At 35.0% G+C, this 13,070-nt stretch overlaps 2 protein-coding genes across 2 annotated transcripts; one reads left to right on the top strand and one right to left on the bottom strand.

The window, feature by feature from the left end:
• The first annotated feature begins 286 nt into the window (after positions 1-286).
• Positions 287-2,810, top strand: LOC114174894. Its single transcript, XM_028059626.1, has 3 exons — positions 287-851; positions 1,887-2,053; positions 2,136-2,810. Exons 2-3 carry the CDS (start codon positions 1,973-1,975, stop codon positions 2,679-2,681), a joined length of 627 nt encoding a protein of 208 aa, XP_027915427.1. The 5' UTR covers positions 287-851; positions 1,887-1,972; the 3' UTR covers positions 2,682-2,810.
• Positions 2,811-4,040: 1,230 nt separating this feature from the next.
• LOC114176470 (BTB/POZ domain-containing protein SR1IP1-like) lies at positions 4,041-8,065 on the bottom strand. Its single transcript, XM_028061518.1, has 6 exons — positions 7,801-8,065; positions 7,535-7,685; positions 7,305-7,374; positions 6,622-7,224; positions 5,554-6,096; positions 4,041-4,784 (listed from the first exon to the last, which is right to left on the bottom strand). Exons 2-6 carry the CDS (start codon positions 7,552-7,554, stop codon positions 4,245-4,247), a joined length of 1,776 nt encoding a protein of 591 aa, XP_027917319.1. The 5' UTR covers positions 7,555-7,685; positions 7,801-8,065; the 3' UTR covers positions 4,041-4,244.
• Between the last annotated feature and the right edge of the window lie 5,005 nt (positions 8,066-13,070).

Below are 13,070 nucleotides of genomic sequence, written 5' to 3'. Positions count from 1 at the left end.
CATCATTCACTGTTTGCTCGCCCCCAACAAAAGAATTAAGGAAGGGATAAACCCATGATTTTTTGTCCCCTTTTCTTTTTTTAATCACCCAAAACTCAACACCAATGGTTGGATTTGAGATCCTCACGGCAGTTTCTAGCTTCCACAACTACCAGAGATACCCATTCATCGTACGGTCAGGATCCAACTGTCGGCGGCACACAAGATGCCACCTTAACCTCCTCCACAATCACATAGGCACGCTTCAATTATACAATAATACATAATACTCTGATGTGCAGTTTCAGACAACTATTTTATGATGTAGAAATTTTAGGTGCATGTGATTCACCTCACCAGGCTATGCTATGCTATGCTGTGTTCTCTGTTCATGATTTGTCTTGAGCAAACCAAGGCCTTGTGATCCTCAACAATTATATACTTTTATATTACTGCTAATAATAATACATCTATTTCTTTATTTTTTTTTTCTTCTCCTTTCTTTACTCTTTTGTTTAATATATCTGCATTGCTGGACCTGTCTCAGGCATCTCCTCCACAAAACTTCAATCACATTGGTCAAGCCACTGGGATTTCTTTCGCATGCCTCTACCCTCATGCAATAGCGCCTTGGTTTCCGTGTCTTCAAGAGAGAATCTTAAATTCCAAAACACTTCTGTTACATTGTATTCTTCTATTTAATCCCCAACAGTATGTACTGACCACCTTGATGGGGAATATCAGAGCAGATTAGCAGAGTCTTCGTCAAATTACCACACCCTTGTCTTGTCGCTTAACTTCCCTTCCTTCTGAGATCCCCTTTTCTTCTCTCGTCTTCTTCTTCACAACAATTTTTCGGTGCCCTCTAGCAGGTTAGAAGTTATAATCTTTTTCCTTGGAAATTCAGTTTTTTCTTATCTCAACTTCTCTTTGATTCTAGGAAGACTCTCAAAACCAAATTCTTGGTCATATTTACAAACTGATTTTCTGTCATTCTCTATTATTGTTATGTATTTTAGACTGTGGGACTGGATTTGCGTAACTTTAATGACAGGGTGCTACAAAGTTTTTCTATTGTTGAGAATTGATGATATATTAATGTGTTTAAAACTTATATTATGTCATTAGTGTGATACTTTAATGTCAGATTGTGATATTAGATTGTAGAGAACAAAACAAACAAATGTTGAATCCTGAAGAAATTGAGAGATGAGGAATATGCTTTGCGTCTTGCCGGGTCAATGTGGAGAAGTATAGTATAGTACACTCTGAAAGATTACCCAAACAAAAGCGTAGCCTAAATCATTCACACCTTTAAATCTCCAGAGTAATAGGGATGGATGTCTGCAGATAGTTTAACAAGGGAAAAACTAATTATGACAAACAAAATTATGGTACAAATTCCGTGAATGAGAGAGAAAGTGAGGAAGGAAAGTTGAAGGGTTAAAAAAACAAGTAAATGGGCTTCCTTATGGCCCTAACTATAATGATATTGCTTCTTCAAGCATTCTTTTTAATCTGGGCATATGAAAAGAAGAGAAAAATGTCTCCTTGGTCGTTGATTTAAATATTGCAATAATTGAACGGATAACATGAATAATGACATCATGCGTGTGTATGAATGAGAAGTTGTAATTATGGAAGGAAAATTCAACTGATAAAGGTGTCGGGAGATATTTTTTTTATTTGCTGGGGTTCAGTCGAATGTGGTCCAAAGTTTTGAAAGCAGAGCAAGCAAGGGAACAGACAAATTATACTAAAAGGAAGTTGATGCTATCATTTTGTATTATAGGTCTCAAGGCCATTGTAACCATGCTTTTTGATGAACCATCTTGTTTTCTATATAAAAGCTTTTCATCTATCAACTACATCACTTAAACTCATCAGTGATATATAACTTAATGAAGGCATGAAGATACAAGTCTGAGTTCAAATTTCCTACAAAGAAGCACTGGTTCAAAGTTCATTTGCTCAGAAGCTAAGTAGATTACCGATGGAGAAGCTTGTTAGGTCCTGCGACAAAGAGTACATGAGGATGGCCATGTTAAAACACGAAGAAACCTTCAAAGAGCAGGTACTTCTCTTTCTATTCCTTCAGGATATCTTGTTCAATCATGAATACTAGAGTCTTAAAATCCTGAGAATGTTTTTAACAGGTATATGAACTACATCGTTTGTACCGAATTCAGAAGATACTGATGCAAAACATGGAAACCAGAAGAGGTGTTGAAGTAAGCGAAGAAGAGTGGTACTTGAAGAATGCGATTAGTTTAACTCATAAAGGAGCACAAGAAAAGCCTCAAATGAAATTTGACCTTGAACGGCCAGCAGAGGAGCACATTGCAGAATCAGAAGATGGGGTGCTTGAGGTCATAGATGAGACTGAGATTGAGCTAACATTAGGCCCCTCAAGTTACAACCGTAGGAAGAAAGTTGAGACACCACTAACTTCAGATTCAGGACACAGCTTGTCTTCTTCTTCTAGTGGATCAAGCATTATAAACAAGACAAGATGTCATGGCAGTCATAGCACAAGAGAAGAATCAAGTGGAAGCATAATTCGCCTTGTCCAGATGCCCGGTTCAACCCCAGGGTGCCAAAGTGGAATTAGAAACAGTTTTGATGTAGAAGAACAATTAAGACAAGAGAGATTAAAACATTCACCTTGGCTTTTTCAAGTGTTGAATCTGAACATGACTTGAAAAGAAAAAATCTATGGTCAATGCGATATATTTTATGTTTGTGTTTTAAGAATTAAGACTAACTTTTGTGGATGATGTTTGTTTTGAATGTTCAGCCGAATTATTGAGTGTGGTGGGATTTGATGTGTCTATCGTAAGATCAATTTTTTCCCTGATGCCCAAACCCATTACTATTCACAAGTCACATGCCACTCAAATTTCTCTGGTCCTGCACTTCCCACTAAAAGCCATGCAAACATCCTTTCATACATTTCGCAGGACAACTACATGAATTAAATATCACTTTCTCAGAAACGCTGAGATATTTCATTTTAATTAGATTCCCATCTCCACATTCAATCTTTCAACAAAGAACTTTTAGATATCAATTTTCCCTAAAATGAGAAAAAACTTTTAGATACCAATTCAGTGTATTTGGACCGCTGGAAGGTCGTGGTTCATAAGAGGGGTCCAGAACAAAAACAATTCAAGTTTTGGGTAAGAGTAGAAAGCAAATAGGATTCATTTGACAATGTTGTTGTTTACTACCCTGAACGCGTTAAGTAGGCAAATTTTTCCACTTATCCTTCACAAACCGCACACAACTTGGAAGCCAACAAGAAGTTGGAGATCTAAATCCTGTCTGCCATGGGATGGACATCAGATTCTCCAGCTAATATTTAAACATCCATTAACATACTTACGTTAGGTCTGTCCCGAAATATGTATAACTTATAGCTATGTTTGGTGCCTTTAGAATGTGCATGAATCGGATCCAAACCATGATCTCCTTTCTTTACATGATTAGGCTCAAACATCAGCACGGACATTGCTAGGCTGTCACTTGAGCCATATTACCAAGTTTTTATCCCAAGGACTCAATAATTCAAAGACAGACAGACCCCACTAACTGCTGTTATCAGATGCTGTGTTCTTCCAGGGATCTTAAGGTCGTTGGAAAGATGTACTGTCTATGTCGCTCTACTGTTCCAAGTTGACCCGCCTAATATTCGTTTTTTCTTTATACCATTAACTCCTTCAGAAATTTTCTAAAAATTGTACTTTCCTCATCTTTACACCAATAAACCCTTTGTTGAAATTGTCCCCAAAACACGGATAATTTCCATTCCTCCCTTTCTAGTTGACCACACACAGAGTTATTAACATTTGAATCTTCAGCAAGAAGCTGTGCACTTTTAAATGGAACAGAACAAAATTTACAACTTCATTTGGCATTTGCGAATGAAACAAAAAAAGTTTTTTTTTTTTTTCTGGGTATTCAACATAATGCATAGTCCTCAACAAAAATTAATTTTTCCGATGATACCAGATGATAAATTATTGATTTTATTATTCTTCTGGAATCATGGAGCATTCATGTAGACACTGGCCTGCAATGCAAGCAATCAATAAGAAACTCTGTATTACTTTTCACCACCCTTTACAAATTACACATTAAAGTTCTTGGACGTAAGGATCATGAAAATTTAATCTTCACGACTATAACAGTGAAGTAAAACTAGTAAAACTAGCCCTGTATACAATAAACCTCTGAAAACAAAGATAGAACTTGTACCCTGCACATTAGGATATAGAATGTCGCCGATTTTTGTCAGGTTTTACGCGACTTTTGAGAGGGTTGGTGGCAGAACCGCCACGTGAAAAAGGAGAAAGACGTCCAAGTTTTTTAGACACTGAGTTGATGAACGATTTTCGAGGGAGAGGAGGCTTATCAGCGGAGGGTGAACCGTATATTACAGGACTGCTTGATGCTGATCTAAGGGAAGATCTGTCGACCTCTTTTAGTTTCATTCTCAACTTCACTATCTCTAGTTTCAGATCTTCGTTTTCTCTTCGTAAGATGGAGAACTCGTTTGACATTGGATTAAGCTCGTTGGGGGATAGATTCGCCTTGTCACGAAAATTATTAGGAGAATCCCAACCTACACTACCATCCATGGAATCGCGAAGACGTTGTTGTTCATAGTAGAGAACTTGAACCACAGTTTGAACCGGAAGCCTGTCGTTTTGAGCTGCGTGAGCACACGCATCTCGTGATAACTTCTGGCAATCCATCACGCTGCACACTTTCTTTTTCTCAGTGTCGCCTAGAATTGGATGAGCCTGAGATTTGCAAATTTTTACTTTACCACCAGCAATCTATGATGCTTTTATAAAATTGATGGAACATTAGATTATTTTTGTAAGTTTAATATTGTTATGTGTTGACATCAAAATCTACCAACTCAAATGTGTTAAACCTCAGTGTGTGTGCTTTCTAGAAGAGAAATCTGATGTTGGCTTTGAAAAATAGTAAAAGTACAAAATGTGATCGTAAGTGCGTGTTCTATCAAAAGGAAATGAAGTAACCTGTCTCAGATTTCGATCTCATATCATGTCTCTCAAATTAAAATAACATCATTATGCAAATAAAGCTTTAATAAGACCCGAAAGAGAGACAGGTAATCTGAGTACACCATAAAAGTTGGATTTGACTCCTTAAAATGAGTAAGGATAAAACATGTGTTTGGAAATACATTTTCTAAGTTAGTTTGTAAGAATTCACCTCAAATAACTGAGAGACGTAAAAGCTACCGTAGAGCTTTTATCATTACGAAAAAATGATAACCTTAAAGCTACTAAGAGATATGGTGGGAAAACGAAACATCCCCAAGGTTTCACTTTACTGACTCACGACCAAACACGCACTTAATGATTAATATTTCAACACATCCATGAGTTATTGTGTGTGTATAGTTAAGGAGTCCAATTTATACCAATTTATATAAAGAAGTTTCTATTAGCAGGGATGACTAATTTAATATATAGTACCAAGTTTCAGAAAAAAAGTTACCCCAAAAGAAGTTACAGCCACATGGGTTTAGAAGCGTACCTTAAGATAGATGTCTATGGCCCTATACATGCCATCCTCTGTTGATCTTGATTGTTGAGGAATTAGCTCAGCAAGAGTGATGAATTTTGAAACAGCTAAGTTTCTGTCGGTGGCTACTTCAGCGAGGTAGTTCTCCATTAGCTTTCCAATCCCATAAATATCACTTTGGGGAGGAGAAAAATATTCATCATCTGCATTATAGGCTGAATGTTTTTCATTTTCAGATTGTAGGTAATTCATCATGATTCGCTGCACTGTATCTACATCAAACAATGTGTCCCCAGTGAAGGAATAAGAAGGAATGAGAAGATCATCTAAAACAGCCTGTCCTAGCTGCAGGGCCATCCTCTTTTCCAAATCAAGCCTGCAAGCAATCGTAGTCTCCAGATATATGGCTGCCCGAAGCAACATAGAAAGAAAACTCACTGACATTGCATTCTTCTCCCTTGGCAGAAGGCTCACTAGTGTCTCTAAAACAACCCTCTTCTCGTGTTCCTCTTGGGCCTCAATTTCTATCTTCTTCCTACCCTTTCCAAATATCTCCTGCTCCCCCAACAAGAAATTTTCATCAATCGTTGTGCATTTTGATTACTTGTGATAATTAATCACTGTTATTTGTTATAATTAATCATAAAACTACGTTTTAGCTTTATGTATATCGTTTTAGGCTATGCAACATCTAGTCATTAACCATCATGATTCATATATGATTCTTGAGTGAGTTCTTATAATAATTACCATAAAAGTCACATCAACACTAATTCCTGATTGTTTGACACTGTACAACTTTGTATACTAAGAGGGCATGAATGTTGAACTCACTGTACTGTCAGTAATATTAATTAATCAGAAATTATTTTAAACATAACTTCGAAAATGATTGTTATAAAATTTAATAAACCTGTTATATGTGATAATATGTGACTGAATGAAAACTGATTTTTATTTGAAACAATTATTTCTTAAAAGTAGTCACAAAAAGAATCTTTTCTTGGCACAAAATCAATACATAAAACCATGTTTATTTGTATGTTTTCTATGTTTTTGGGTAAAGGGTCATAATCTTACCAAACCTCGTAGAGATTTCTGTGCATACAGCATAATGATGGGACCAAGAGAAAACTGTTTAAACCCTCTTGCCATCATTGCTATTACCACTCTTTGAAAAATGTCAATTCTGAGAACTGTGAAATCTTCAGCCCACCATTGAACTACTGGCCTCTGGTGAGATGCCATGCCATCACTGCTAATGTCACTTCTCATAGATGAACACAATTGAGTTTCCTTTGAGGCTATGAAGGCAATAGCATCTATGCATCGACTCACCACTTTTGCTTTTTCCGCAATTGGAAGGAGCCTTTCTGACACGTGTAAGATAGACACAGCCCCAGAAATAGTCTTCAGTGCCACTTCATTCAAGTAAGAATCAGCCCTTCCTACCAAATTTCCAACTGAATAATCCTCTGTCATCTCAAGATACTCTGCCACGCATCGAAGCACCGCAATGTTTTCAACACTAATCTCGAAGTTTATCCCGTAGCAGAATTTTGTTGCCAGTTCAAATGCCTCTGCTCCACCAGGGACATCAAAGAGTTCAATGAATGAAACATCATCGCCACTGGATGCTGAGACCAGTTTCTCTATGTAGCCACTCTTGGAAACTAATGGAAACTGCAAATTATGTTACAATTCATTAATTCAAACTTAAATACTCTCTTTTGTATAGGGTTGTGTTTGAATTGGTTCAGTACCTTATGCAAGGAAAACGATACTTCGCCAACTTTTACGGTGACATCACTTGGAATCTCATGAGAAAAAGCCCTGCAATCAAATAGCTCAAGTCAGGAGTTTCCAATAATTTTCTTTATATCTAAGTAAAGGTTAAGGCTAGCAATCAGCAAATGTATGTTACTTAAAGGAAGTAGGAAACTTTTGTTACAAGAGCCACCAAAGAAGGAGTTTTAGAAGATGAGAAACATACCATGCACTTGCTCTCTTCATGGTGCTAGAAATAAGCTCCTAATTCTGAGAGACAAAAATCAGCAACAGCTAGCTGTAGTAGGTTTCTCTTGTCACCATCGACCAATGTCAGAGGCAGAATTGTTGGTCGCTATAGTTTCTTTACCTCATGGCTGACGATGAAGCAGAAAGAAAGGTAGCAAAAACATTAAGACAGTTAAAAGCTCTTAAATTATATATAGTGTATAATAACTTGTGGGAAAAAGGGTGAGGGAGCAGAGTACTTACTTTATATTATATATATATCCCTTTGAAATATTACTCAAGTGAGAAGCTTCAGGGCGAACAGAACAAGAAGAACTTGAAGGCCACGAAAAGAAAAAATAAACTTTTTTGAAATCCGAAAGTAGGGTCTTGTTGCATGCAAGAAAATGAACCTTTTTGAGAGTACAGGGAGGAGTAGGAGCGGTACTTTGGAAGTAATGAGTAAGAAGAGAGGGAAAATATTAGCGTGGAGATTGTGATTGTGTTTGTGATGTGTGGTGTGTGGTGTGTGCTTTAAGTGAGTAAGAGTGTGAAGGATGAGATAGTTGGATTTTGGTTGGCGTGTAGCGGGGTCAGCACTTTCCCCACATGGAAAGTGCCAACCCAAAAACCCTTTCCTATCATACCAAACTAACTTCATTATAGCTCAATCCTTCAAGAAAGGTAGAATAAATGTTTACTTCTTCGAATAGACTAGTCTTCAAGAAAGGTAGAATAAATCTACAAAGGTTCACTTATAGATATGTTATACAAATCACATTACTCATGATCAAGAATCTTTTCAAGAACTCAACAAATTTAACGTTTTTTCTAAAATAAGAATCGAGAGTGAAGAATAAATTGCTCTTAAATTTTGATCAAAGAGATTTATCTACAAAGAAGATATAAAAGAAGGATTAAAAAAATATACATGTCTCTTGAAAATGTTTGATGTATATAAGAGGAGAATGTATACAGGATAGAGTTGTCAAAATGGGTTGGAATCTGCGAGCCAACTCGGCTCACCATGGATTCGAGCCAAGTTGGGTTGAAATTCTTTTACAAATTTCAATACGGGTTGATTTTTGACCCGGCTCACCCGGGTTGAACCCGTGGTAAGTCGGGTTGACTCACCAACCCGCAGATAAAAGGGTCCCACAAGTATTTTTTATTTTTTTTATTAAGTTGGGCTTTACATTTGGGTCATGTTAGATTATTTTTTTATCCAACACATAAATAATTTGTATTTTTTTATTATTTTGGCTTGTATTTGGATTGTATTAAAGTTTATTTAGATTTTAATTAGAATTACAATTTAATTTTGACTGAAAAAAATAAAAAAATTGTATTTTTTTTAATTAAGTGAATCCGTGAGCCAACCCGTTTAACCCACCAACCCGTGATGGATCGGACCGAGTTCGAATTTTTTGACTTGCTTAAAAGTGAGTCATTCATCAACCCATGATGGGTCAAGCCGGATCGGGTCGGATTATCCGTTTTGACTGTTTTGACTGTTTTGACAGCTCTAAGAGGAGAAAGTAGACCAAGAACTAATATCCATCGAATATGTATTGTTAATCTACAATAAACAAGTAAAAATTAGATTGACAAAAAAAGAAATACAAAAAATAATGTCAATTAAATAAAGATGTGATCCATAGATAAGAATTATAAGTAACAAAATGGGGGAAAATCAAGCATTAAAATAAGGAGAATTAAACCCTAGTTTGAAATTCAAATAAACAAATATTGAAAAGAAAAATGAGATATTGAGAATATTTTATTAATCTTTTATTTAAATTAATTTTTGAATTTCTTATTTTATTTTTAATATTGTTTAAATAAAGATAAAAAAATATTTTTTTTTTTAGATTTCAAAAGTTACAATTAAAATATAACTAATATTTAATATTCTATTATATCTTTACTCCATATAAAATACATGAATAATATAAAAATTCTTAATTTAATACTTCTCTGTTATCTTCAAAATATATTACCAAAACACAAAAATCTAGTAAGATAGTGGTTTATGTCAGGAATTAATCAATAGAATGAGATGTACTGTTTGAGATGACAGTGTTAGTCGTTATTCATACTGGACACAAGCAGTTAAATTACGTGCACTAGAGTAGAGATAGGTAAAAGAGATAATGATATTTTTTTATAGGATAATGATAGAATGTCCCCTTTTTTTGACTCCCAAAGTTACCCGCCTACGTGGCACTTAATATTTTAATAATTTTTAAGGAAATGAGACCAGAAACGCGTGAGAGAAGTTGCAGTGAATTGTGAGGTTGTGATACACGCGCAAGAGAGGAAAAAGGAAAAGTTAGAAAAACAGAACTTTCACTTGCGGTTTAAACTAAAGGCGAGAGTGCGGCTTGAGTGCGGCGAGAGTGCGGCTTGAATGCGGCGAGAGTGCGGCGAGAGTGCGGATTGTTGCCATAGCTTCGTGCGTCGAATTGGAAGCCCTACTTTGAAGTGTTCTTGTTCTGCAAATCAAAGGGTGCTCTGGTATGTTTTACTATCTGATTACAAACCCCTATTTTTATGATGTTCTTCCCCAAATGAGACCACTATTTTTGTGATGTTTTTCCGGAAATGAAACCCCATTATCGTATTTTCTTGTTCGATGATTGAAATGGCATTTTGATGAGTTGTTCCCCAAATTTTCCTCAACTTAACAAAATCTATTTTTTTGCAGGTTGTAAGTTTAATGAATATCACATTTTTTGGTGGATATGACACTCCACATTCAACTCCGATGACATTGACAAACACATTCTCAGCTTTGTGGTTGTTGTTTGTGAATGACATTTGATGTTTTTTGCAATGAGCAACAAAAACAGAATTGTGTAATTCGTGCAGGATTTGCCTATATTGGATTCAATATGTTTGTTGTTCATCAACATTTTTTTAAAAACCAACTTTTTGAGTTCGATAATCAAGTGTCCTTTTGTTAGTCCATAAGTGCCTTTTTACGTTTTACGTTTTGTACACACAGTACTGCAACTGCATTTAAACTGTATAATTACGTGAAATATGGTTTGGACATAATCCAAAGGCCGTCCAAATAATTCCATCACCATCAATCATCAGCAAAAAACTTCAATAAGTATTTGAAATTGAAGATTGAATTAAAAATAAAGTTTTCTGGTTCGAGATTTAAGTGTCCTCTTGTGACTCCATAAGTGCCTTTTTACGTTGTAATTTTTATACAGGAAGTATTGCAACTGTTTTTCTAGTCTATCATTACATAATGATAAATTTGTACACAATCCAAAGGCCATACAAGTATTTCCATCACCATCAATCATCATAAAACTTCATTAAGTATTTCAAATTGAACATTGAATTAAAAATAAAGTTTTCTGGTTGGAGATTTAAGTGTCCTTGTCTGATTCCATAAATGCCTTTCTACGTTTCCGTTTTTGTACACCCAGCACTGCAACTGGTTTAAAACTGTATAATATCGTGAAATATGGTTTGGACATAATCCAAAGGCTGTCAAAATAATTCCATCACCATCAATCATCAACAAACAACTTCAATAAGTATTTTAAATTTAACATTGAATTAAAAATAAAGTTTTCTGGTTGGAGATTTAGGTGTCCTTTCTTGACTCCATAAGTGCCTTTTTACGTTGTAGTTTTTGTACAGGAAGTACTGCAACTATTTTTCTAGTCTATCATTACATAATTTCTGTTTTGGACACAATCCAAAGGCCATATAAATATCTCCATCACCATCAACCATCACCATAAAACTTCTTTAAGTATTTGAAATTTAACATTGAATTAAAAATAAAGTTTTCTGGTTGGAGATTTAAGTGTCCTTTTCTGACTTCATAAGTGCCTTTTTACGTTGTAGTTTCTGTACAGGAAGTATTGCAACTGTTTTTCTAGTCTATCATTACATAATTTGTGTTTTGGACACAATCCAAAGGCCATATAAATATCTCCATCACCATCAACCATCATCATAAAACTTCTTTAAGTATTTGAAATTTAACATTGAATTAAAAATAAAGTTTACTGGTTGGAGATTTAAGTGTCCTTTCTTGATTCCATAAGTGTCTTTTTACGTTGTAGTTTTTGTACAGGAAGTACTGCAACTGTTTTTCTAGTCTATCATTACATAATTTGTGTTTTGGACACAATCCAAAGGCCATACAAATATCTCCATCACCATCAACCATCACCATAAAACTTCTTTAAGTATTTGAAATTTAACATTGAATTAAAAATAAAGTTTTCTGGTTGGAGATTTAAGTGTCCTTTTCTGACTCCATAAGTGCCTTTTTACGTTGTAGTTTCTGTACAGGAAGTACTGCAACTGTTTTTCTAGTCTATCATTACATAATTTGTGTTTTGGACACAATCCAAAGGCCATATAAATATCTCCATCACCATCAACCATCACCATAAAACTTCTTTAAGTATTTGAAATTTAACATTGAATTAAAAATAAAGTTTTCTGGTTGGAGATTTAAGTGTCCTTTTCTGACTCCATAAGTGCCTTTTTACGTTGTAGTTTCTGTACAGCAAGTACTGCAACTGTTTTTCTAGTCTATCATTACATAATTTGTGTTTTGGACACAATCCAAAGGCCATACAAATATCTCCATCACCATCAACCATCACCATAAAACTTCTTTAAGTATTTGAAATTTAACATTGAATTAAAAATAAAGTTTTCTTGTTAGAGATTTAAGTGTCCTTTCCTGACTCCATAAGTGCCTTTTTACGTTGTAGTTTCTGTACAGGAAGTACTGCAACTGTTTTTCTAGTCTATCATTACATAATTTGTGTTTTGGACACAATCCAAAGGCCATATAAATATCTCCATCACCATCAACCATCACCATAAAACTTCTTTAAGTATTTCAAATTGAAGATTGAATTAAAAATAAAGTTTTCTGGTTGGAGATTTAAGTGTCCTTTTCTGACTTCATAAGTGCCTTTTTACGTTGTAGTTTCTGTACAGGAAGTATTGCAACTGTTTTTCTAGTCTATCATTACATAATTTGTGTTTTGGACACAATCCAAAGGCCATATAAATATCTCCATCACCATCAACCATCATCATAAAACTTCTTTAAGTATTTGAAATTTAACATTGAATTAAAAATAAAGTTTACTGGTTGGAGATTTAAGTGTCCTTTCTTGATTCCATAAGTGTCTTTTTACGTTGTAGTTTTTGTACAGGAAGTACTGCAACTGTTTTTCTAGTCTATCATTACATAATTTGTGTTTTGGACACAATCCAAAGGCCATACAAATATCTCCATCACCATCAACCATCACCATAAAACTTCTTTAAGTATTTGAAATTTAACATTGAATTAAAAATAAAGTTTTCTGGTTGGAGATTTAAGTGTCCTTTTCTGACTCCATAAGTGCCTTTTTACGTTGTAGTTTCTGTACAGGAAGTACTGCAACTGTTTTTCTAGTCTATCATTACATAATTTGTGTTTTGGACACAATCCAAAGGCCATATAAATATCTCCATCACCATCAACCATCACCATA

The sequence above is a fragment of the Vigna unguiculata genome, chromosome 3 (assembly GCF_004118075.2).
Source record: "Vigna unguiculata cultivar IT97K-499-35 chromosome 3, ASM411807v1, whole genome shotgun sequence".
Lineage (NCBI taxonomy): Eukaryota > Viridiplantae > Streptophyta > Magnoliopsida > Fabales > Fabaceae > Vigna > Vigna unguiculata.
This window is presented reverse-complemented; position numbering and strand designations above follow the sequence as displayed.

Excerpts from the sequence above, each read along its gene's own strand:
- LOC114174894 (XM_028059626.1), top strand. The coding sequence starts at position 1,973 with ATGGAGAAGCTTGTTAGGTCCTGCGACAAAGAGTACATGAGGATGGCC. Across the intron at positions 2,054-2,135 it reads AAGAAACCTTCAAAGAGCAG|GTATATGAACTACATCGTTT; the intron begins GTACTTCTCTTT and ends TGTTTTTAACAG.
- LOC114176470 (XM_028061518.1), bottom strand. The coding sequence starts at position 7,554 with ATGAAGAGAGCAAGTGCATG. Across the intron at positions 7,225-7,304 it reads TATCGTTTTCCTTGCATAAG|TTTCCATTAGTTTCCAAGAG; the intron begins GTACTGAACCAA and ends CATAATTTGCAG. Across the intron at positions 6,097-6,621 it reads AGAAATCTCTACGAGGTTTG|GAGATATTTGGAAAGGGTAG; the intron begins GTAAGATTATGA and ends TTGGGGGAGCAG.